This window comes from Thunnus thynnus, chromosome 21, assembly GCF_963924715.1.
Source record: "Thunnus thynnus chromosome 21, fThuThy2.1, whole genome shotgun sequence".
Taxonomy (NCBI): domain Eukaryota; kingdom Metazoa; phylum Chordata; class Actinopteri; order Scombriformes; family Scombridae; genus Thunnus; species Thunnus thynnus.
Genome location: NC_089537.1, coordinates 5,818,148 through 5,842,188, shown reverse-complemented (window position 1 = coordinate 5,842,188; position 24,041 = coordinate 5,818,148). Strand labels below are relative to the sequence as shown.

The window sequence follows — 24,041 nt, the reverse complement described above, 5'->3', positions numbered from 1 at the left end:
GGACATTAGAACATCATTTGGAAATATGATCCATGCAATACAGGAGAAAAGTCCATTACCCAAGAGGACAAAATATATAGCCTATGATATATATTATTTTGTCAGGACAGACGGATGGTGTCATTAGCTTTTATTTCATCTGTTCTTTTGAGAATTTCTTGCAACATTCATCATCAACATACATTACAATTGTAAATGCCTTCCACCTCATAATATGTTCTAACGAGCAGCTGAATCACTGGCACACCTTGTGTATAATCTTCGGGAGAGCAATCTTTTCAAATTACTTTGCATCTGACACTGAATTACTTAGGCAACACATTTCTAGATGAATTTAGAATAAATATTAAAGAGATTATGATCATGAACCTTTTATGTGGGAGTGTTTTATGAACATTTTACACAATGCACACAATTTTTACTGTAGTTTCATCAAATGTATATCCATATGTCATTATTCTGTTAACACTGAGTCTGATATAAGTACTTGTGTGCTTCTGTTCCCTACTGTTACTCCATTAGCCATTCTTGATGAATGCTATGGATAGATCAACAACATTATTGTTAGGCACTTCGCTCAGGCTCTGTTTGTAGTAGCCTTGCTGAGCTGTAGGTCACTGAATAGACCTCTGCGTAGAGGTGCAAAGCAATCAACGTATGAAGCCTGTGATTTTGGAGTCGATGTTAATTAGCTCCTGGCTTGCAGTCAGTCTCACTGAAGTATTTTACAACAGTGGCTATCCTCATCATAGTGTGTAAACAAGTTTGCTGCTTTTATATGAGCCTCTTCAGGTTTTCAAGCGTTTTACAGCTAAATTCCACAGCATTTAAACTAAACCATATTTAACAACGTGGAACACACTATCACTGGTAAGGCTGGTAAATTTCATGTGGTCAGATGATGGAATCTGTCTTTGTTGGCCCCGGTGCATAAGTCTTGTTGATAAGGTTTTTATGTCCTTCTTATAGGTCCTCATTGAAAGATTAAATTGTGGTCTCCACATCAGTAATAAATCTCAGCCAGGTGTGGGGTGGGACTGAGAGGAAGAGCCATCAATAAAAAGAAGGATGGTCATTCCTTGTCAGGCTGGAAGCAAGGGAATAAACAAGTTGTAGGAGAAACAGGGCTGCCCTTTCTAGGAAAAGTGGTTTATTGACTTTTATTTAAATGAGCGACCTTTTGTCTGCAAGTGTGAGAAACGGGGCATTGGAGCATGCCACTGCATGCCATTGCATGCTCTATATTGTTATAAAGCGTACTGAGAGTTTTTTTGCTCCCTTTCCCTTTTTATAGGTCCCAAGTGTGACTCTATCTAAATTGATTGGATTTCTCTTTAACCTTCAATACACGTGCTGTTATGGGTATGATGTTTGCTTTCTGAACTTAATGGCTGCAGCTTTAGTGAGTTATTTTATGGAACTGATTCCTGTACTGTATTTTCTTGCCAAGTCTATAATTTGTTTAGTCCCCTTTGAGAGAGTCTCACACGTTGCCTCGCTATCATGTTCCCCTGACTTAGCCTACGTAAAAAAGAAAACATGGTTCTCTCTGGTGTTGCTTTCTGTGTGGATTCTGACGTGCAAATGATATATGTCTTAGATACATTGAAAATCTGGAGACCAAGTCATCCTTAAATGGGTCCAGTCCCTCATAGGGCTCTGTACAAACACTCTGAGTGATCTCTCACAGCACTCTTGCTCTCTTTCCAATCTGTCTTTACACTCCTATCTCTGCATCATTTGTGTTCACTAAACTTGGTCGTTTGTACTCATAATTTGAAGCCTGTATGTGCATTCACTATAAATTGTTAGACAATAGTTGAAATTGAAAATAGTGCACAAATGTTGGGTTTGTTTTCTTACATTTTGTTTGTACAAAAGCACGGCAAGCCTGAGAGATATGTTCCTTTCGCTTACACCTCCACCGCTAGTAAGTGGTCATTATATTTATAATGCATCGAAATGACAAGCACCGTTCCTTAAAGTGGATTCTGAAATTCTACATTACTATAATTCTAGGGAAGATATGTCAAGCAGCAATTCATTACAATTATATTCAAATGGAGAGTGCCATAATGCTAGAAGGAAATGCTGGGGAATAACTGCTGAACTCAGTGGAGAGTTTAATAGAGAGTGAGAGGAAGCAGCTTGGTTTGATATACAGCCACACCACTAATGGCAGATTTTTCTAGCAGATAATCACTGCTCAGCATTGGAAAGGCCTCAGCATTATCTAATTGTGAGTGCACAGGGTTGTTACATTAACCCCCTTAAGCCCTAATTGCTAATCTGCAATAATGTGGTTGTTGTCAACAGGAGACTTTCAGAAGTCTCTTTGCATGAAGACTTGAATTAAATGAGGAATTTTGGCGCTCAATGTAATTTCGAATCAATATGTTCTTTTGGTTTCTTTGGACTTCAAGTGACATTATAATTATTCATGTCTTTTTAAAACTGCAGAGGAAGACAGTCATGAAATTGAAATGGTTTATTGTTATTTTCCTCTTCTTTGTTATCGTTAGAGTTACACAACACTGCAACAATAAACTTGGATTGGTAATAAGTAATGTAAACCTTTTTTATCCACTCTTGATAGACTGGTCTTCATATTTACACTGCAGATTAATTGTAGTATCAATATCTCCATTGTACTTTTTTTTGTTTTTTAAGAAAATTAGTGAAAAATAAAATACCCCCTCTTCTAAACAAATGTGCTTCAGCTGTCCTTGAGCAAAGCCCCAGAGCAGTTTCTCTCACATAAATGTGTGCAGTAGTGAACAGTGGCAGTGCTAAAGACCATGCTGGATGGAGGCATCTTGCCATGACCTTATTTGCACCTTGGGGAGAAAAAAGGATAATTAAGTAGTGTAAGTAGCAGCTCCCACTTGTGACTTTAGGTTTTATAACATTCCCTTCACGTTTAGTGTCTGCCACTTTAACAAAGCAGCTGTTAAGGCAGGAATATATAAATTACTGCATACATTTTAAGAAATACAGAACCAGTATGAATACATTACTGTACTTGTTTTTTTTTTTTTGCAGTTAGACAGTTTCACAGATTTTGTTCTCCAATTAGGTTGCATGCATTAAATGGTATCAAAGCCTGAGTCTTAATTCATGCACTTCCTTTATTTTTTAGTCATGTTGGTCCTGGTTTGGCTAAGGAGATTACAAAGACTAGTAGTAGAGATGATGTGGAACATAAAGCTATATATGTAAATAAATCTATGTTTATGCGAGGAACAGATGAAAAGGAAATTATTGCCATTGTTAAAACATTTAAGAATAAGAAATCTACAGACTATAATGGAATTCATATGGCTATGTTTAAAAATATTAGTGTGTGGTGAAACAGCTTACACATATTTGTAATCAGTCTCTACAAGCTGGTGTATTTCTTAGCAAAACGAAAATAGCTAAAGTCATACCAATATATAACACTGGAGATAGACAAGTACTCTCAAATTACAGACCTGTTTCTTTACTTACACAGTTCTCTAAAATCTCCTGAAGCTAGAGCTAATAAGACAATTTTGTTTGCACTCATGGAATTTGTGGAGGAAATAACAACTGCAATAGGAAATAAAGAATATACAGTTCTTAAAAAAAGCATTTGATACTGTTGACCAAGACTTATTATTGAAGAAATTACAAAGATATGGAATTAGAGGGGTAACACACTCTTTATTAAGCAGCTACCTGGAGAACAGGTATCGGTACATTCATATAAATAACTTCAAATTAAAACAAGTAACCTGTTAAAGGTTACCTGGGTTCCCTAGGGCTCAGTGTTGGGACCACTGTTGTTTATTTTGTACTTACATGAGTTTTCCAAAATATTAAAAACTATATTATTTGCAGATGACACCAATTTATTTTGTTGCAGTAATAATTTGGAACAACTCTTGGATACAGTGGAATAAGAATTGAAAATGCTAAAGAGTTGGTTTGATTCTAGTAAACACTGAATTTAAGTAAAACAAAATGTATAATCTTTGGGAATCGTCTAACTAACTCAACTCTATCTACTTTTGTGATCCCTTGACTTTTCCTTTGGCACCGCCATGAGGTGCCCATTTATGGTTTTGAGTGAAATGTCTCAACAACTATTGTATTAACTGCCATGAAATTTGGTACGGACATTTATGTAGCCCTCAGAATGAATTGTAATCCCTTTGGTGATCCCTGACTTCTCAGCGCTGTCATCAGTAGGGGTGCGTGAAAAAATTGATTTACATAAATTCTTTTCTTCCATGATTCTCAATCAATTCACAAATACCCAAAATCATGTTTTGTAGTAACATTAGTTACTAACATTATGTTGATGGAACAAAAACATGCTACAGTTATCTGTAGTTCACAAGTGTTTAGGTTCATTTTGGACTGAATAACTTGATAATTAGCTTGAAACACTAAGGGCAAGTAAGACTAAGTATTTGTGTATACTTTGTACCTCATTCTTAGTGGAATGGAGCACACAAGCTCAGTACTAACAAACTAGACCATCTGACCAACACACACTGCAGCTATTTTCAAAAAACTTCACCTGACTCTGGTCGGGTGAACAAAATAACGGTGACCATACAGTGTTTTGGATAACAATGGTACTAATGTTGCAGCAGACATGTGCTCTACACTGCTGGAGACAGAACTTTGGTAACAACACAGTGAAGCCCCTTTTTCCTCTCTTACTTCAGAACACACACACCAACTTCTGTTTGTATAGAAAAAAAATGTAATCACAGGACAGTGAATTATACTTTCATTCCATTATTCTCATATAGACTGGAGACTGAAATATGCTTCAAAACTAATGCAGTTAACTTTTTTAAATTAAAAAGCTGTGTACTTTCACATGCTTTTCTCTACTTTTTTTCTGTTCCATTTATCGTGACCATTTATCTTACCTGCCAGTTATGTTTCATATTGCATTCCATTGGACCAAGGATGCAAGTGAATTGTTTTTCACACAGTGTACCGGAGTAAAAGCCTGACAACTGTGCTCCAGTTTCTATCTATTCAATCAAGAATTAATCCTAAATTGATAATAGTTCCTCAAATGAATCATGACACCAAGGATCTGAATTGAATCGTGAGAATCCCAAACATTCTTACCCCTAATCATCAAGTCAGGTTTTTGTCCAATTCTTTGCTTTACGACCAAATACCTGCAAAACTAATGACATTCCCATCAGCCTCTACTGTACTTTGTGTTTAGTGCTAATTAGCAAAATGAAAGCATGCTTACATGCTAAACTAAGGTGGTGACCATGGTAAAAAATTATACCTTCTTAACATTAGCATGTTAGTATTACTATTTTTAGAATGTTAGCATGCTGATGTTAGCCTTTAGCTCAAAGCACAGCTGTTGTACAGATTCAAAAAGCCTCTAGCAGTAGACTCTTTAGTCTTGTTTTTAATATTTCAGCATGGTTCTTAAAATTTAGACTAGAACACCCCAAAAATAGCTATAATCTGCAAAGAGCCCTGAAGTTAATCCTACCTTATTAAAGCTTATATTATTTTTTTTGTTGTGACTGTGTCAGAGTATGGTCATTTTTAAAGATGTAAGTGTGGTTTATTTGATTGCACTGTACTGAAATATGTTGCCCACTGTGGGCAATTTATTAGAAGAACTAGGATATAACTGAGATGTCCAAAATAATGTGTTACAAGCACAAAGAGAATGCTCAGAAGCTGATCTGGCTGTTTATACATAGACAGGTGCCTCAAGACTTTGATATACACAACAGTTTGATGGTGAACTGGATTAGTATCAACTGTCAAATAGCCTGAACTAATTATCTCTGTGGTATTCTGATGAAGCCCATATACACCTGAAGACTATCTGTAGTTGATCAGGTTCATTCATGTCTAAGACATAGATGAGTACGTTTTGAAATTTAATAAAAAAGAAAACATGAGGACAGCTAAATGTTATCTTCTTGTTTTCATCTGCCATCACTACAAGCAACCGCCAGCGTATTCAAGTGAAAGTCACTGGTTAATAACAGGCAAACTAGCTGATCCGTAACACCGGTATTCTAACTCTCAATCATCAGCGTTGGTTACCCTTTCTCCCTTCCCCCTCCAGTGGTTGTGTTGTATTCTGGATGCTGTCAGAGCTGACAAAATTACTGCATCTTGTTAGTATGTTAATAATGGGAATTATGCTTTTAATGGCCAGCATTAATTAGTAGCAATCTGACTGCTGCAATTACAGTTGGCAATGATGCATTTAATACAACAATCTTGAAGTGAGTTCCTCTTTACTTGTGCCTGTGGTTCCTGTTTTTCTCGTCTATACACAGATACAGATATAAATAAATATTTTTTTTGCTTTAATATATACTTAACATTATCACTGATGCAGTTTCTTGAATTCACTTTACATACAATTAAGAGAAATATATTCACTCCCACTGACCAGTTACACCACGGTTCAGCGCACCTGCAGAGCAGCCCCCCTCCTGTGAACAGCCTACATGTCAAGTACTAGATGTTGCCTATAAGACTTAAATTTGAATGTTTTTGATCATCATTTGAGAAAACTTTCCACTTTTCACTTGAATGTGCATTCTTCAAAATGCTGTTTTTAAATGTGGTTGTCAGCATACAGTTACAGATCTCAGGTGCTTTGGAGGCTAAGATAAGACTTGATATTTTAAGCCATCTTTAGGAGAATCAAAGCAGCCATGCAGCATTTCAGTCCTGGCTGGAGATGTTACGCATATAAGCAGAGCACTAAGTACTAAATGTAACATTTCTCAATGCATTTATCCAGGATATGTGGGGATGAAACAAAAAAAAAACTCCTAACAAAAAAGTATGTTCTTGAATAATGAATAATAACAGCATTGTGCACAAACATTGTGGGAGGCAGTGGCTCATTACATCATCTGGAAGAAGCATGTTCTGTCATGTACACACTCATGTTCCTCACTAACACACGCATACATTTGGCATTTTTTATGTATTTACCTGGACAAACAACTGATCAGAAAATATAAATTCTATATACATAGGGATTCAGATGTTGACTGGTTTATACTTTGAAATGAACTTTGAAAATAAGGTCCTACAGCAACCTCCCTCGATGAGAGCCAAATGAAAATAAACTGGTAATTTAACCTTAGTTTCAAGCAGTCATGCATAATGCTAAATGCATAATGCTAAAGAACATGCATTATGTTCATTCATGCTCAAAGAAAGAAAGGAATAGGGGGGAAAGTGCAGAAAAACAATACTAGTAAAAAGCTTGATAATTATTTCTTCAGTCAGTCCAGAAGGGCACTTTGCCAATGAAGAAAAAACGTCTTTAAGCCACTGTAGCCCCTATACTCTGCAGGTCACTAAATGGAAATCGTGTGTACACTTAGAGTGAACACATTACCACAATTAGGCTTTGATATATTATAGGAGAAGCATTCATTGCACTGAAACTCATGGTCCATTAGAGTTTATTTATGTCCCTTGAAAATACAACTGTAACCTTTTATATGCCTCTCTGATAGTGCTTGATAACTCCTTGAAACACCCTACCCTCCCAGTCTCCAGGCATTATCTGTTTAGCTTTTATCCTGTTACAGCTACAATCGTTTTGAACCAAAAGCCTTTCCCATAAGATCGTCCTGACAAAGGTCCGAGGATCTCATCTCCAAATGCTTTTCATATGGCAAAGAATCAGTCAATTATTTTGAAGCAGTGCAGCAGCCCAGGATTAAGTGACTTAGGAGTGCAGCAGACAGCAGCCTCCCTCCCCCTGCTTGTAGCCTCAGAGACTTCCACAAACAGCATGGCTTGTCAGGGCTGATTGCAGTGGCACTGGGGCAGATAAGTCAGTCTTACTATTATCCTATGTAAGCTAGGAGTGCCAAATTACAACTTTAGCCTTAAACCCCCACAGAGTTTACTTACAAACATCTTAAGCCTCAGCAGAGAATAAAAAATCCTATACTAAAAACAGAGATGGCAAAGGGTTGAGGGGAGTGTGTTTGATGGGATGTGTGTATACATCTCAGTAGGGTTGGGCTGGTGTAAAAATGCTCAAACCAGTTTTGATCATTTTGATATCTTTTGATATTAATCCAAAGACCGGACTGGACTGGTAATCCCAAATTTTACCAATAGGTGTCGCACTCGACTCAGCCAGTCCCAAGTGGAACGTAATGAGAGGCCACGAATGAGAGTGTAGCGGCACCACAGTCAGGAAAACTGAGTGATACATCATGTTTTCAATTTATTTCTCACAACAACCATTCAGTTTAACTTTTCTTCTTGTGCTAGGTTGCTGTGTGTATGGCACGGCTATGCTATGCTAATGATACGAGCCATGATAACTAGCTGCTAGCTGCCGTGCAGGCTGGTAAAATGGATCCGTCACGTCTCTGTGGGTTTTTATCTAAACATAAAATGCCCTCAGGCTGTAGCTGAAGCGCTTATCCGGGTTATTGCTGAGAGCTGCACCGTTAACCGGAGTCAGTCTACCTCGTCAAGCTCGCCTTTAGCATCCAGCTGAGTGGACAGCAGCAGCTGGACCTGCGGCATGACCAGGCTCCATCTGCTCCAGGCTCGCCACGCCTCCCAAGGCCCCACGGAGCTCAGAGAGTTTGGTGCTCCTTGCAGTGTCAGAACCGCCCCGTGTGAGATGCTTAGATGTCTCATAATGACAAATGCCGGTTCAGTCAGTTTGGAATCAAACCAATTTAAGCTTGTACACCAGACCGGAACGGCAAAACCGGAAACCAACCCAACCCTATATCTCAGTCTGTATTCAGTTCAGGGTATTGGGTCTCTGCTGTCTTTTTATTTCTGTCAGCATCTTCCCTGGCTCATGCCTGTGATGTTATGACAGCTTTACAAGGACTGTAATTTAAATTTATTGCTACCAGGCCATCGATTCTCTCATCACTTCAGTGTCATGCGTTGACTGCCAGTCTAATACAGAAATGTTGGCATAGCTCCATTAGCATGTATGGATTTTTTTTCCCATTCCTGAGACCATTAATATCCTAAAACACTGGCAAACAGGGACATTTTTACAACAAGAGCATTACGAGATTAAAATGGTGAGGCCCAGTTCTAGGACCAAAGTGAAAATAAGTCACAGGTGGTAGTTGCCATTGCAAATGTTGTTACGATTATGCTGTTAAAAAGGACAGACGTACCCAAAAGATTGCCACATTGTTTATATACATGTACCAATTATATATGAACATTGTGATATTCAATTTTGTTGATATTGCCTAGCTGAAACAAGAGTAGATTTAAACTTACTCTACGTTATTGTTCTTTTTGGTTCCTTTCTGTCTTTTCTCCCTCACGTTCTGTCGCTCTCGCCATTTACCACCGATTCAATTTCTCCCAAGCTCCTTACTATGTGATTTATGACTTCTCCCGAACCATAAATAACTGGAAAAATAAGGCTTTTACCTTGCCCACGTACTGCGGGTCTGACCCCATGTACTCCTCCAGCACAAAGAACTGGTTCCACACCCAGCCCCTCTTGACCCGCTGAAATCCAGCTGCCCCATTCCTCATCGGGCCCACCAAGCTCCTGGCGTGGTCTCTCCCCGTCCTGCTCCGTCCCAGTGGTGATGAAGGCAGACGTAAAGAAGAGACTGAGCCTTCGTCGACGAGAAACCAAAGGAACAGCAGCAGGCAGTTCCTTGTTAGCATTGGCGATCTGTGAGGTTCAGGTCCCCAAGTTAAAGTCTAGTGATAAGAGTTGAGCCACGTTGAAACAACTTCTGAAGGTGCTTATGGGGAATGGATGAGGTGGGGAGCTGTGCCTAGTGTGGCAACCCCAAAAAAACAGCTTTCCTGGGTCTGTCAGGAGCCCACTCAGAGATTTATGTAGTTCATCACCTGAAAGAGAGAAAACAAATTCATAGTTTAAAGGGTTTACTTTTTGCTGAATCTCTGTATATTGCTGTTCATAAATACCAATGAGTTGGTGACACTTCTTGGCCCATATTCTTTGCTCACACCTCCCTTTAATTGTGAACTGTTCTGTGATGAAAGGTAGCGCTGGTGTTCTCAAGCATAAATAAAACTGGTAAAATTATTGTGCCTGGTGATAGATTACCTCTTTGCTAGACAGTTCTCTAGGATGCATGCTATAATTAGCTAGCTTACTTGTCTCTGTTGTGGAAGATGTGACTTTATTTTTGCTGTCAATTATAGGCCACTGCACTGTGCTACAGACCTGTCAGCGGTACTGTAGTTTCTTGAAAGTCATGTATTATTTAATGACACTTGAGATTGTTGATGAGCTTTTATTTTTGCTTCATAAATGTTGTCTCAGTATTTTTCTGTCATACCTCTCAGGAAGTTGCTAAAAATGGAGATAAACCATTTCTATAGTGCTTGAAATAATGTGCAGTTGCTTCATCAGTTGCAGTCAACCATCTGAAGATATAGCATGATGCATTGGCAGTTCATATATCAAATTGACATGTGTACTGTATGAGATGTCAGCGCAAAGCAGCATGCTGACAATGACTCTTTAAGATACTGTGCTTTCCCTCAGACATCACTCCGGTTAGGAGCACAACAGCGTTGACAACCGGCGGCCACAGGAGATTGTTCCGCTTGCCGCAGCATGTCACTTGACAGACATGCGTTCTATGAAATAGGCAACTCATATAAAAGATTACCAATATATAATCTAGTGCCGAGACTTGCAATTTAATACGTAATTTGTTCTTTCTTCCAGTCTATTTTGTTTACATCTTTGCATAGTTCAGTGGAAGTACCAGTGAGCCTGAAGCATGGACAGGATACAGCGTGTCACAACTTTGTCATGTAATTCCACTGAGTTTGATTTTTCATGCATGAGTAAAGCACAAGTGTAGTCAGAACAAAAAAAAAAAAAGTAATATAAATAATTCTAAACGCATTTACAACATATTTGAGATTTTTAAATGGTTCACAACTGAATTATTTGTTTATGCAATACTTTTAGTATTCATGACAATACAAGTAGATCCAATCACTGTCTTGGAAAAGACAAAATGTGGTACAAAATTGTAGTAAGCCAATAAATCAATCATTGTCAAATACAAACCAGAGAAAATACAGGTACCAAATAATCTGTCACTTTAGTAGTATGTGTAAGGGAATTCATATAAACAAATGTTTTGCTAATGTAAAAAATAATTTCTGCCAAGAGTCTACATGTCAAAACAAAAACTTAAAAAAGTCCAACTAGCTAATTTAGGTTCCTTTACACTTTTTAATCTATGAAAGCTCAGTGTAGTGTAAACAGACATAAAACATAGTTTTAAATCCTCAAAAGGTATCAAACTCTTTACTTGTGCTTATTGGCGTCAGGTGAGTTATGTTTGGACAGGTAGCACATTTTTTATCATTATGACGACAAAAAATGTGATTTCCTAATTGAACAATCATTCATAGCACAGTCTGCCACATAAAGGGAGAAAACATATTACCGACCTAATTTGTTAAGCCCCATTCATTATTGAGCAAACACCTATTGCACTGTTGTTGTTCACACCTTGTTTGCAATCCTGACTACTTTATCAGTACACATTTAACACATTCAGCTCCTGCCTTGTTATGAGACACTTAATTGTGGTGAAAACAAGAGAAGGGAACCAACAAATGCTTAGAATGAAGAATGGAGCTAATGGTTTCCACACCTGGTTTATTGTTCCTCGCTGTCTCCTAATGCACTTATAAGCTGTACAGTAATGGAAGACAGCGTTCCTCTAATTTCATAACCGGAGCCCTCATTGACATCATTGTCTTTGATTAATTATACAGACTTGGAACATCGGCTTCAGAGAGAGATTACTTCAACAAGGTTATGCCGTGCACCCAGATCCATTTATTCTCTCTGTCACCACAGTATCTTAAAAGTCAAAACTGATCTGCAAAGTTCTATGTGCAAAATTGGCAGGAACTATCTTGACATGAGTCAGACATGCCTCTCCCGCAGGTCACTCCTCATTTAGCATCGACATAATGGAAAATGACTGTTCCCATAATTCCTGCAAAATCACGCCCCTGCCACTGTACAGCCCTGGGAGGGCTTGATGCATATTTTATGAGATAAGTTCATTAGCATGTGTCGGGCTTCGGTTGTGAGCCTTGACCTGTGTGTCTACTTCAGATAACGCGACGCAGTGGGCTGACAGCGTTCTCACACATCACCTTCAATAATCAAAGAACATATGGCTAGCCGATCTGCTGGTGCAGATTACCACCCACAAGAGACTCCCACAGAAAGTTATTAGTCGTCAAGGCTGCCATAAACATGACAAACAAATAAGTAGGCATTGACTTCTGGGATGGAGAGGAGAAATGAGTCATCTGGATCAAGTTCTTATTTTGCATACACTTTTATTTCCTGTTATGTGGGCAGAGAGATTTTCCTTTTTTCCCATTAACTACTGCAGTGTTTTGCATTGTCGACTCGCATGTCCAAGGTTATGGCCTCCCCTCTCATGATTCAGACTAGAATTGATTAATAATCAAGGAATTTTCAAGAATAGTTTTACAATAGGTGTGATTCATATTTGGATTATAAGCACTGTGTTAGGGCTATAATTCATGCAGTGCAAAGATGTTAAAATGACTAATGATCATACAACTGCAGCACATACAGGGAAGCAACAGGAAAGACAGGAATATGACATATACTATTTAATCTTGTATGAATTACTAAATGTATTTGTAATACTGGATAATTTGTGTCAAACTTATCACTGGCTTAAACATTTTGGATTTAATTTTTGAAAGATTCTGAATTTAAATGTATGTGAGATGATGAGTTCAGGTGTCCTGAACTCTGGTAGTAAACCTGGGTAACTGCATCAGTGTCATTATACCATACAAACTAAATTATGTGACAATAGCGTTATACAAAAATGCAAGAGTTTCTACTAAAAGTTGTCCTCATAAAAATGTCCTGTTTTCAAAATATCCCAAAAATATTTGCACACAAACTGCTACAGCTCAAGCTTATACTGTATTATCTACTTCTTTTATCCATTAGATCCACAATTCAACAACATCTAATATAGCTGACATAAGCATTGAATAAATATTGTAAATGAGACACAGAGCTGTTTTTAAAGTCTTGTTCAGACATCATAATCATGTCATAAACCGACTTTATATAAAGTGATACCAAAGACAGCAAGAGTGTAGTTTCCTTGTGTGTTAAGAAATTACAAGCTAGTGTAATACAGCTCCTTATTTATTATTTCATTATATATTCTTTTAAGAACACATTTTGGGATATCATACAAATGTAGAGATAAGATTCTATTAACTTTATGTAAGTACAATACTTGAAACAAATTACTCCTGACTTGTATTTATATGTCTATGCACATACATCCAAGCACCAACAGCATACCAATCTCTGAATCCCATGGCTGTCTATCTGATGACGATTTAGCCTCTGGGGGAAACAGCCAATATTTTGAGGCTTCCGGTGTAGCCAGCGGATATCCAGATAATGGATAACAAATATCCGGGCCAAGACTTCCTCTTCTATAGGCCGGTTGTTGTTTACAGTCCATTTAGCAACTTGAGACAGTCCAGACGATGTTTTGGCTAATCTCTATAAACAGATACATGCATATGAATGCAGATAAATTGAAAAAAAGTTAATAAAAAGCATTTTGGCCAATGCATTCTGCCTCTTTTGCTCTCCACACAGACTGTTTACCTGCATGCAACCAAAGCCTGCTCAAATATGTTTGGTCAATACTACTCGGACTACAAAGAGACTACAGATGGAAATCATCACGCTTCCGGTAGCCAAATCCTGTCCTACAGATTCTGATTCATATGCAGATATCTGTTTATAGAGATTAATAGCATATTGGTACAGATCATAACGTTTAACAACTGGTTGTAATAGCACTGAAGGCTCCGCTCATAATGACAGATGTTTTGAGCTTCCTCTCTGTCACCACAATGATCTAAACAGTGACCTCCATTGAACTGCAGCCCTGACTGATGAGAAAATATGAGCACTCAGCCTGAGAAGATGATGGAAAAAAGTGTTTGTCAGTCAGGGAAGACAAAAAAAACAATATGAAGACATTGTTTTTGCACTGCTAAGGCCAAAGAAGACTTTAATATCATTGAAACCCTTCAGGGAAAGAGTGGGAGGAGAGAAGTGTAGGTGGAGGCAATGTAATGAAAACAGGAGTAACAACACAGCTGGCCAGTCAAGCTAAATTATCAAAGAACACCTCATGCGTAGGTTATAGCACAAACATAGTAATGAATAGTGAATAAATTGGTTCTGTTAGCTACCCAGATACATTTACTCATTTGCTATGCAGTTTGGATTCAACAATTCTGTTGGCTTGGCAACAAAACAGGTGCTTTATCCATGTCTAGGTGTGAAACAATGACACTTACTGTTATAGATGCAAAGCACCACAGTGGCTATATTGGGAAAATAATCTTTTATTGTTTTATGTTGTTAATGTATGATATTCACGGGGGCTGCTTCCATGAAAGGCATGTGCACAAAGCTGTAAGGAGCACAAAACAATGGAAACATTAATATGATCTGTTGAGTCACCTTCCCCATTTTTTCGTACTTCCCACGCACATTATGTTTCGGGACAGCCAAAGGATTCCTTCAACTCACATTACGTCTGGGCCTTTGTTAAAGCTGTTGGTGGATATGAAATGCTGTGGGCGCTCATACCAGGAATATGATGAGGTTTTACTTGACCAGACTCACCCTACAGTGTGTCAGTGGTGCTTTTCCATCTCTATGATGACCTATAGTTTGACCTCATTGCAATATTGTAATCCTCCTATATCCATACATGTACTTCCCATAAAAGGCAAATCATTAATGGAAAATACTCTTTCCCAACAATTCAATCACTTATCGGAGAGGACAGCTGATTTGACCTGGTTATTTATATACTGATTATTCTGATTTTGTCCACTCATATGCATGTGTATCTTAGTTTACACGTTACAGGGTTTTAGACAAACCACCAGCAAAACACTTTCAATTAGCCACTTTGCTAAAAAAACCCATTCAGCATAGAAAAAGCATAAAGCATAAAAGCACTTAGTGATTCGAAAGAGATGATACTACTATTGAATGCCAGTACTTTGAACCATAGATTTGTTCCGTTGAAGACAACACCTTTATCTTTCATTGAGTTCATTAGAACACTAAGACGGTAAGCCAAAACACATTCTTTTAATAATGACAAATGGAAAGTACTTTCGTTGCCAAGTCCATTTGTGTGATAAATGTGCCTTGATGTTTACTTTACTAAAGTGCTATGTCTGCAGAACCATGAAGTCATCACTGGAAAGAGACTGCAGATGCTTTTTTGTTTGTGTTGAGGAAGCTGCTTAGAAAGTACAGAGTTAGTCTGCCAATTAATCAATATTGGAAAATGTTGGAAGTTAGTTTTGAGAAATCAATTAATCCAATTATTGAAGTAGTCGACTAGTTAAGTCACAAATCACACATTTTAATATGTTACACAAGCATCGAATTATGACTTTTTAGTATGTTATCAAAACTTGTAGCGTTCTGTAATGTTTCAACAATGTTAAATGTGTTTGTAATGGCAACACTCTGATGAGTGACTGCCAGAGAGCAGTTGGGCAGTCAGAGCAAACAAGACAAGGTTACGTTTGTCACAGCAGGTACAACAGATGTTAGCTCTTTTTTTGTATGAAATGTCTGTCACTCCATCACTCCTACTTTTTTCACTTTGACACCCTCTTACCAGAGACAATAGTGTGAACCTGCACCCAAACTAAACAGCTTTTTCCTCATCAGGGGAAATAGATGAGAAGAGGAGGAAATGTTAACCTTCTTTTCCTTTAAAAGAATAAATGTTAAAACCAACTTCGTTAATGCATAGTCGTTTTTATACACTCACACCTGAGCTTACATTATTTTTTGATACACAGCGAATAGTTAAGACACAAAACAGCAAATATCTTTTTTCCCTACGTCTCCTATGTCCCAATAATCCAGTGCTCAGATATTTCTTATTATGTCTTTGACATCTGATGTTTTGACAAATGCAAATATTCAGGAGAGATGCCTGATTTTATTCTGGAGCAGTGAAAGACAGACTGCTCCTGAGATGAAATGAAGCAGCCCCGTTGCCCCAGGCAGCCGAGGAACGTCACTGGTTCACTGGAAACGGCTGTCATCCAGGGCCAGGCTGATAGGTCTCAAGCATTTAGGGCTACAGCTTATTTTTGACCCTGTGACTTTGGCAACTTGAAAACAGTTTTGTGGTGACTCCTCTCTTAATGAGGGAGTGTCAGTTACTTCCTGTGACATTTGGTGCCTTTTGGCCTCTGCCTTGTGTTTTTACTTCTATCAAAGAGAGTGTTTATTGAGTATGTGGATATCATTCATTATCTCAAACTTTTTAAACCTGTTTACACCCGATGCGTTGCCAAAACAGCAAGCCAGCACTCTCAGTCAGTGTCTACACCGGATGCATCCAGTCACAGTACCGCTGTGTGATCAGTCACATTTAAGCTCAGTACACGATCACTGTAGTTGTGCGTATAAATCAGAAGCAGACATACTTGTGTAAAAATCTGTTTTTGTAAAGCGTGAGTTGAAAAATGATGTTTCAGTCGCAAATCAGTTGGCTACTCATAAACATCTTTTCTGAGATTTGTGAAGACAAAGTGAATAAATGTCAGCCATGTTGGTTCTTTCTTATAAATGTATTTCTATAAAGGAAAAAAAAGCCATTTACTTGGACCCATCTCACATTATTTCTCATCATACCATGATTCAGTAAAAAGAAAGGATTATAATTTCACAAGAAACAGCTTCATCGGTTCAATTTAGGAAACCCTCATATTAAGGCTGAATGATTTTGAAAAAAATATCTAATTGCAATTATTTTGACTGATATTGCAATATGCAATATGATTTGCAATATTAGAAGCAATGATCGTTTTTACATCATTATTCTCATTTAATTGAAAAACATATTAACATGATTATAGTGTGATTTTTGTGGGAATCTGTACCAAAGAAAGATGCTTTCTTTGTCTGTAGAATATGATGTGTAAGCCAAGACATCTCTGCAGCACAACATTCAATTTAAAATGGTATTTTGATACACATTTATATTGTTTATATTGTCATTTTGATCATATTTGGATTAATTATTTAGCCTTATCTCATGTAATTGAACACATGGGCTCCCTGAGATAGTGTATCACCTTGAATATATCCAGTGATGGTGAAAAATAAATTGGCTGCGTGTCCTACTGAACGAAGGTTGCCTCTCTGTAAGAAACTGAACTTTTCCCCCCTCAAGATATGGAAGGCTTAGCTGTAGAGACAAAACTGGCCTGAGGCAATAAAGAAACACCACACTGACTCAGCTCTCCCCAGCGTGAACACGTCTGGATACCCTGCCAACAAAGCCTATGATGCAACAGATACAGCTCCAATGAAAGGTTATGATTAAAAAGGAAATATACCGTATAAAACTCAGATAGGCTCCCTGAATCTGAATTATGGATATTTCTTCCTATCATATCTCCTATATTCAATGGATAATCTGTGACATATTGCACGCAAAGACACACAAAGAATAAAAAAAGAATAAAAAAAGAGTACCCCTACAGCAGGAATAGCTCAAAACTAATGCCTACTTCCTGTTGTTTGAGTCAGAGCTGCCGCTGTTGGTTCTCTGATCCGAACCGAATGAATGAACATTAAAATAAAAAGGTGTGACTGTGAAGACCTGTCAGCGCTCAGCTTGACTACGAACCCAGAAGCCAAATTGACAGTAGGGGGAATCTTGCTTTACCTGCTGCTACTACTGGGTGTGCAGTGCAAACTCAGCTAGCGCTTCGGCCCCCACTGTTTCAGTTTGAACTACGAAAAGACAGTCTAAGGCTAAATTTTGAACCCTGTTGTTGTGCTACAGAGTGTGTCATTAAATTCTGCTGAAGGCAATGCCAACTATTGACAAAGGAGGTTATAGAAGGCAAGTCAGATGGTGACAAGACAGATGGCATTGGGCAAATGGTCAAGCACTTGTTATTTCTAGGTGAAGAAGGGAAATAAATTTTAGAGTCAAAAACAGTGTCTCAAAGAAAAAATTGAGAGGATGATTGTGACTTTTTTTTTTTTAAATTTGGTAAATGTTTACATTACTAATAAGGGGTGGTATCAATTTGTGAAAGACAATATTCCATACAAACATTTGCTATAATTGAAATGTCACTTGCAGAAAGACAACAACAATATGGGATATTTGGGTAATTTGGGATATTTAGCAATTATTTAGCAGTTATCCTATACTTGAAAAACTGTTTTTTTAATGTGCTACTGCAGGATAAAACAGCTATTTCATAGTTCAAAAACATATCCAGAGTGGAGGAAAAACTTGTCCTTGTATAAACATTGATATATGTTTCTCTTTGTGCCACAAAGAGTTTCTTTTTCCAGAAAAAAAAAGCTGTAAAGGATGTGACAGTCAAACTAAGAAAAACAGCTCAATCATTTGCTTTTTCTTCTACCAGAAGTGTTGCGGACAGTTCATAATTTAATTGTATCATTTATTTTTATTTATTCCTATGAAATATGGCATGATCATAGCTTTGAGATTTTAAAAGACATAGACATAAATACTATGGGGGGGGCGCGGCTGTGGCTCAGGAGGTAATCAGGAGATCAGTTTGATCCCCGGCTCCTCCAGTCCGCATGTCGAAGTGTCCTTGGGCAAGATACTGAGCTCCAAATTGCTCCCTAAGGCTGCGCCATCGGTATGTGAGTGTGTGTGTGAATGAGAATTAGATTCTCCTCCTGATGAGCAGGTTGGCACCTTACATGGCAGCCTCTGCCATCAGTGTATGAATGTGTGTGTGAATGGCTGAATGTTGGCATGTAGTGTAAGGTGCTTTGAGCGATTGGAAGGCTAGAAAGGCGTTATATAAAGCAGTCCATTTACCATTTACTGTGGTTAGCAGTGTAATTACCTGTCTGCAAGTCACAAAAGATTTTCCTATTGCACAAAAAAACTAAATACAGCATGTTAAAGTCAACAAATTTCAAAAGTTACACTCATCTGGTTCATAGATCATCTGAACATATGCTGTTAACAGGATGATTGGTTACTCCACTGATGATTTGTTGCTTTGGTACAACTAAAAAGATGATTCTTCTATACAGACAGTTGCTCCATAAATCTCCTGTTACCATCATGAAGGTCTGTTTAATGGTGTGTCCAAATTTCAGGAGATACTGCAGTTGATTGGGGACCAACATTCCATTATAAAACAATTTCAAATGACTAATATAAATCAGGAGTCTCTTAAATAGCTGAATTTAATGCACCAGTTCTCCTGCTACTCTGTGAGGTAGAGGATTGGCTCCTCAGATGTAGTATAAGAAATCCCTCAGAATAAATCATGGGTTAAACTCCTTCACTAATAACTAAAGGATAAAATGAGGATCAAAAGCATCATTTAGGGGTTACCTCTGGTCTATTAAATATGGTGCGGCTGTTTTCCCTTGAATTACTTATTCCATTAGCTTTTAACCCAAATCATTGTATGAGCTAAATGGAGTTTAAGGTATAAAATCTGGGGATTCCAGTGTTTCCCAAAGAATTAGATTCTATCTGTGGTGGCAGCTGGTGGGGGGGTTCTTAAATTAATTATTCAATAATACTGTATATAAGGTGCTCCACTGCAAATAGCATTGTGTGTTGTGACGTAACTTGCAAGGTTTCCGCCAGTGTATTGCAAGTTGACCCCCCCACTGAGCCTAAGCTTTGGGGAATTGTTAAAAAAATATACATTTTAATATGTTTTCTAAACTAAAATATGTTATACAAGTAATGTAGCTACTTTAAGGAATAGCCCAATGCACAGTCGAGAGAGAGACCATGTGTGTTGCCACGCTGACATCGGTCTGTAGCGCGCACAGAGGCGGGGTCGAGCCAGTAGACCATCACTGTTTAGAACCAGAACCGGAGCTCTGTGTCACAACTCCGCTGCTGCTGCAGACTTTTGGAGCAGACATTTTAGTTTATAACTGTAACGTCAGTCGTCTGACTAAGAATTGATAACACAACAATCCTTCCTCCCATGTTTTGATTCAGAGTGCATGCAGAGAGGAGGGCTATTCACAAATGGGTCTGTTGTCAATGTGTTTGTGTGTTTGTGTGTGTTACCCATTTTAAATAGTAGAAAAAAAAAGAAGATGGAGATGAAGTGGCAGTCAGTGTTGATATTGTGGCGGGCCAACACAAGTAAATGAATATATGGGAAACCCTTGGATTCTGTTCACGACAGACTTGTTGACCCCTGTAGACAAAGCCCAACATCATATCATTAAATATGAATTTGGCAACACAAACCATGTCAATTAACTAGGAAATGTGAAGTCCATAACATATTTTTTTGTGACAAATAAATGAAATAATTAAATAAATGAATACCTAACAGATGGCAAATGTTGATTAGATTATGGATCATTTTCAAGCAAGTTTCAACTACATTCAACCTTATTTTCATACTCTAGTGAAATTATGGGAGAAAATCAATCTACACAATTTGGGTTAACATGCATCGCCACCTGTATTGGTCATGGCAACTGAACAATATTAGCTGACCACATACACTGAAGCTGGTTTCACAGAGACAGACTTTGCTTATAGCTTAGATCTCGATTAGATATAACCTCAGATTGACGTATAAATTCATGTTGCCCAAAACAGCCTTACACTAATCTAAGAGCAAAAATAATATTTACTTAATATCCTAAGACTACAGACCAGTTAAAAACCTCTTTGTCAGTAATCATAAACAGCACAAGAAAACTTTTCTATTAATTTCTTTTGCAGTTACAAGTCATATGCATGGAAACGCAATCAGCTGTTCAGCTGTTGCTCAAATCTGGCTGCTGGTAGATGTTACATCACCTGAAAGGCCCGTATTGAGCCAATTTAGTGGTGATTCGATATTGTGGAGCTGATCCAGCACAGTTAATTAGTGTTGTCTTTATCAGATTATTCAAAAGAGAATTTTCAGGATTTGTGAGTTTTTAGCAAGCCTTCAGTTGCTTCGGAAAATGGAGAATTTTTTTGGTATTTTGCCTTAGTGACCTTCATCAGTCATTTGCACAGCTGAAACTTTATGAGAAAACAATTGATGTTCTGCAAGTTGGCCTCTTTAATCACGGCTGAACAGCTTTTGCCCATTACAGCTGTTGTCTTCCTCTAATTACCCTGATCTAATAAGTGCATTTGCTTGGCGTGACAGACGTATATCCCAAACTGTTATGACTGTCATTATCTGGCTGCAGCATTTTTCAGCCAACGCATCCCCATTTTCGCTTAATTAGACATTGCTAAATGTTAACCGATAAAGCTTGGGCGAACAAGTCAGTCTGTGTTCAGATTTACACCCGGGCTGAGCAGATGGCAATAAATTAGATATGAGAGAGAGAGACAGAGAGACAGAGGGAGAGAATGGGCAGTGGCCTAAACAATTCCTGAATTCCCCTTTAATGGTGGCAGAAAAAGAACCTGCCATGTTCACTTTTATGCCATTTTGGAAGGTGCCAGTCTCTATTTTAATCAGCACTTGTGGAGCTAGTGTTATGAGCAGTTCTACCTCTTCTCATCCCGGCTGTTCTGTTTACTTTGGTTTCCATTTTGTGTTTCTGTTATGTACTTAAAAGCATAACTATTATGCATGGCTTTTTCTAATGTTACATCTCATATTCAACATTTAGATCAAAAGGTTTCCACCCAGTAACAGTCCTCACATCAACCAAAGCCTCTCTGTTGTACTTATCACGTTGATGCAGTGGACAGATAACTCGCATTTCACACCCAGTGATAAACTCTCCTCAGGTTGTTGAAGTGAAAAAAAAAAAAAACAACCTTGCAAGCAAGCATTGAATAGAATCATTCAACTTTTTCAATTTGAGTTCTCACAAATATATGAATGGTTGGCTTCTCAACATTGTTATTCAGTGAAGCTTAAATAGGGCTAACATCTTCACCTCTGCAGTCGACTGAATGCTAATGGAATCTGACAGTTCAGTGTTCGCCATGAGACTGCAGTTGTGCAACAAGTTCGTCTTCATCACCTTGCACAGAAATGAAAAACTCCTCCAACTTCTATTTGCGCCGTCACCAGTCGATAATGCAGAGGGTATGGAGTAATAGCTAGCTTGTTATCATGCTGTGCTGCAGTATGAAGTTCTCCCTCAACTTGAAAGTAAGGGTTTTTTTTTTGGTTTTTTTATATTTCCCAACTTGTGTTCAATTGAGTTTCTTTCTCATTGTTTACATTTTCCCTTCCACAGTAATGACTACAGTCGACGAGGGAATTCTCACCCGATGAAGGCCTTATTATTTGATTATTTGAGACAGCTCTAAAAAGCGTGTATGTGTAGAGACTTGGTGATGCTTAATTAAGTGGCTCTGATGCTGAGGAGTCGTCACTTTTGCTATCGGAGGACGGGGGAGAACTGAAATCAAATTAAGCCCTTTTGGTATGCACTATTGACAAACAATGTGGTGCTTATGAATATGAAAATCAGCACTTGTGGCAAAAGCCTCTCATGACTGAAATACAAAAGATTTCCCATTGTGTCTAGGCTATATGGAGATAATATGTTCAGAGCAAAGGAAGCATAATAATATAATAATATATAGTACCAGTCAAAGTTTGGAGACACCTTCCAGGCAAGCGTGTCCAAAATGGCTGTCACTGCATATATATATTTTCAATATTGCAACCTGGTGTTGTTTCAAGAATCACATTAAAAAAGTAAGTTAAAACTTTACAAACTGGATCACACTTCAAAAAAACGGTGACATCAGACAACTGCAGTGACAAACTATTTGGCTTAAAGACATAATACTCCAAACAGTACCTGTACAATAGGTAACTTTTGTTTCTTTTTGTGTAATACAATTTTCTCCAGATGTTAATAGCTACGACTTAGCTGTTATTGTCTAGGTATGATAGATTATGACGATTCCATTACACTTCTTTTCATACACACTCACTCTGAGTGTTTAACTTTACAATTTTATTCGAAATACAACCACATTAGTCTCTTCATCAGAACAAGATTCATCACCATGGTTTTTCTATTACCACAGTAATCTAAATGCAAATTTTAACTGTCCCTTTTTCCACCAGGATGATGCTTCTGGCACAGCATGTGCACAAGAATTGAGATGTGTTTTTCTCCTCCCATTCTACCTCTGTTACTTGTAAATCTAATCTCGAATGAAGACTGCTTATCATGTTGACATATCGTAAAAGAAAAGACGTTACTAATTGAACAAAAATAAAGCCTCGCAGTTAAATTCTGACACTGTCTGCATTTACAGAGATAGATAGAGTCAGCTGTGTAAAGCTTTCTAAGGAGAACAGTGTCGAACCAATCCACAAGGATGACTAAATCATCACATTACGGGGAGCAATCAGCGACTGAGTTATGGATTCATGGTGGTACTCTTCGATGATTCAAATGTTACTTTAAAATCTAAAATCTCAAATTACAGCTTCAACATCTAATTCCTTTAAATAAAATTATGAGTGTAATACTTTGGGGATATGCTGCATTTACCACCTGGATTTAAATGGAGGCTTTGCAGAGTTTTTTTTTTTTTTTTTCTCATTGAAGGTGTCAGCCGAGTTACTTTCATTGCATAGGGAATGGGGAAATACACACTACACACACTATCTACACACAGTGTGATGCCACAGCTATCCTGGATGCACTGATATGAATTGGTGGCAGTGAAAGGCTTCATCATTCCTGCCTTCCTTCTTGCCACTGCCATCAATTTTCCCGGCATGGATATAGTCCTGAGTGACACCTGGTGAGTTGCTTTCTCCTATCTCCGCTCTTCCTCAGCACTGTAAATACATCCATAGCGCAAGAGCTGCTGAACGTGCCTGTCCTTGTGTTACCTAAAACCCACGTGTTGGTGGTCTGATACCAATAATCTACCCCTAGCCTGCACGTTGTGACTTTGGCATCGCCA

General features: G+C 38.1%; 1 protein-coding gene across 1 annotated transcript in view; it reads right to left on the bottom strand.

Moving 5' to 3' along the window:
- LOC137173481 (cadherin-12-like) overlaps positions 1–24,041 on the bottom strand; it is a 101,897-nt gene that overhangs the window by 52,737 nt on the left and 25,119 nt on the right. Inside the window, exon 2 of the mRNA XM_067578354.1 lies at positions 9,433–9,867. Within this exon, the coding sequence (XP_067434455.1) occupies positions 9,433–9,678 (246 nt within the window). The 5' untranslated portion in view covers positions 9,679–9,867. The remainder of the gene's footprint in view (positions 1–9,432; positions 9,868–24,041) is intronic.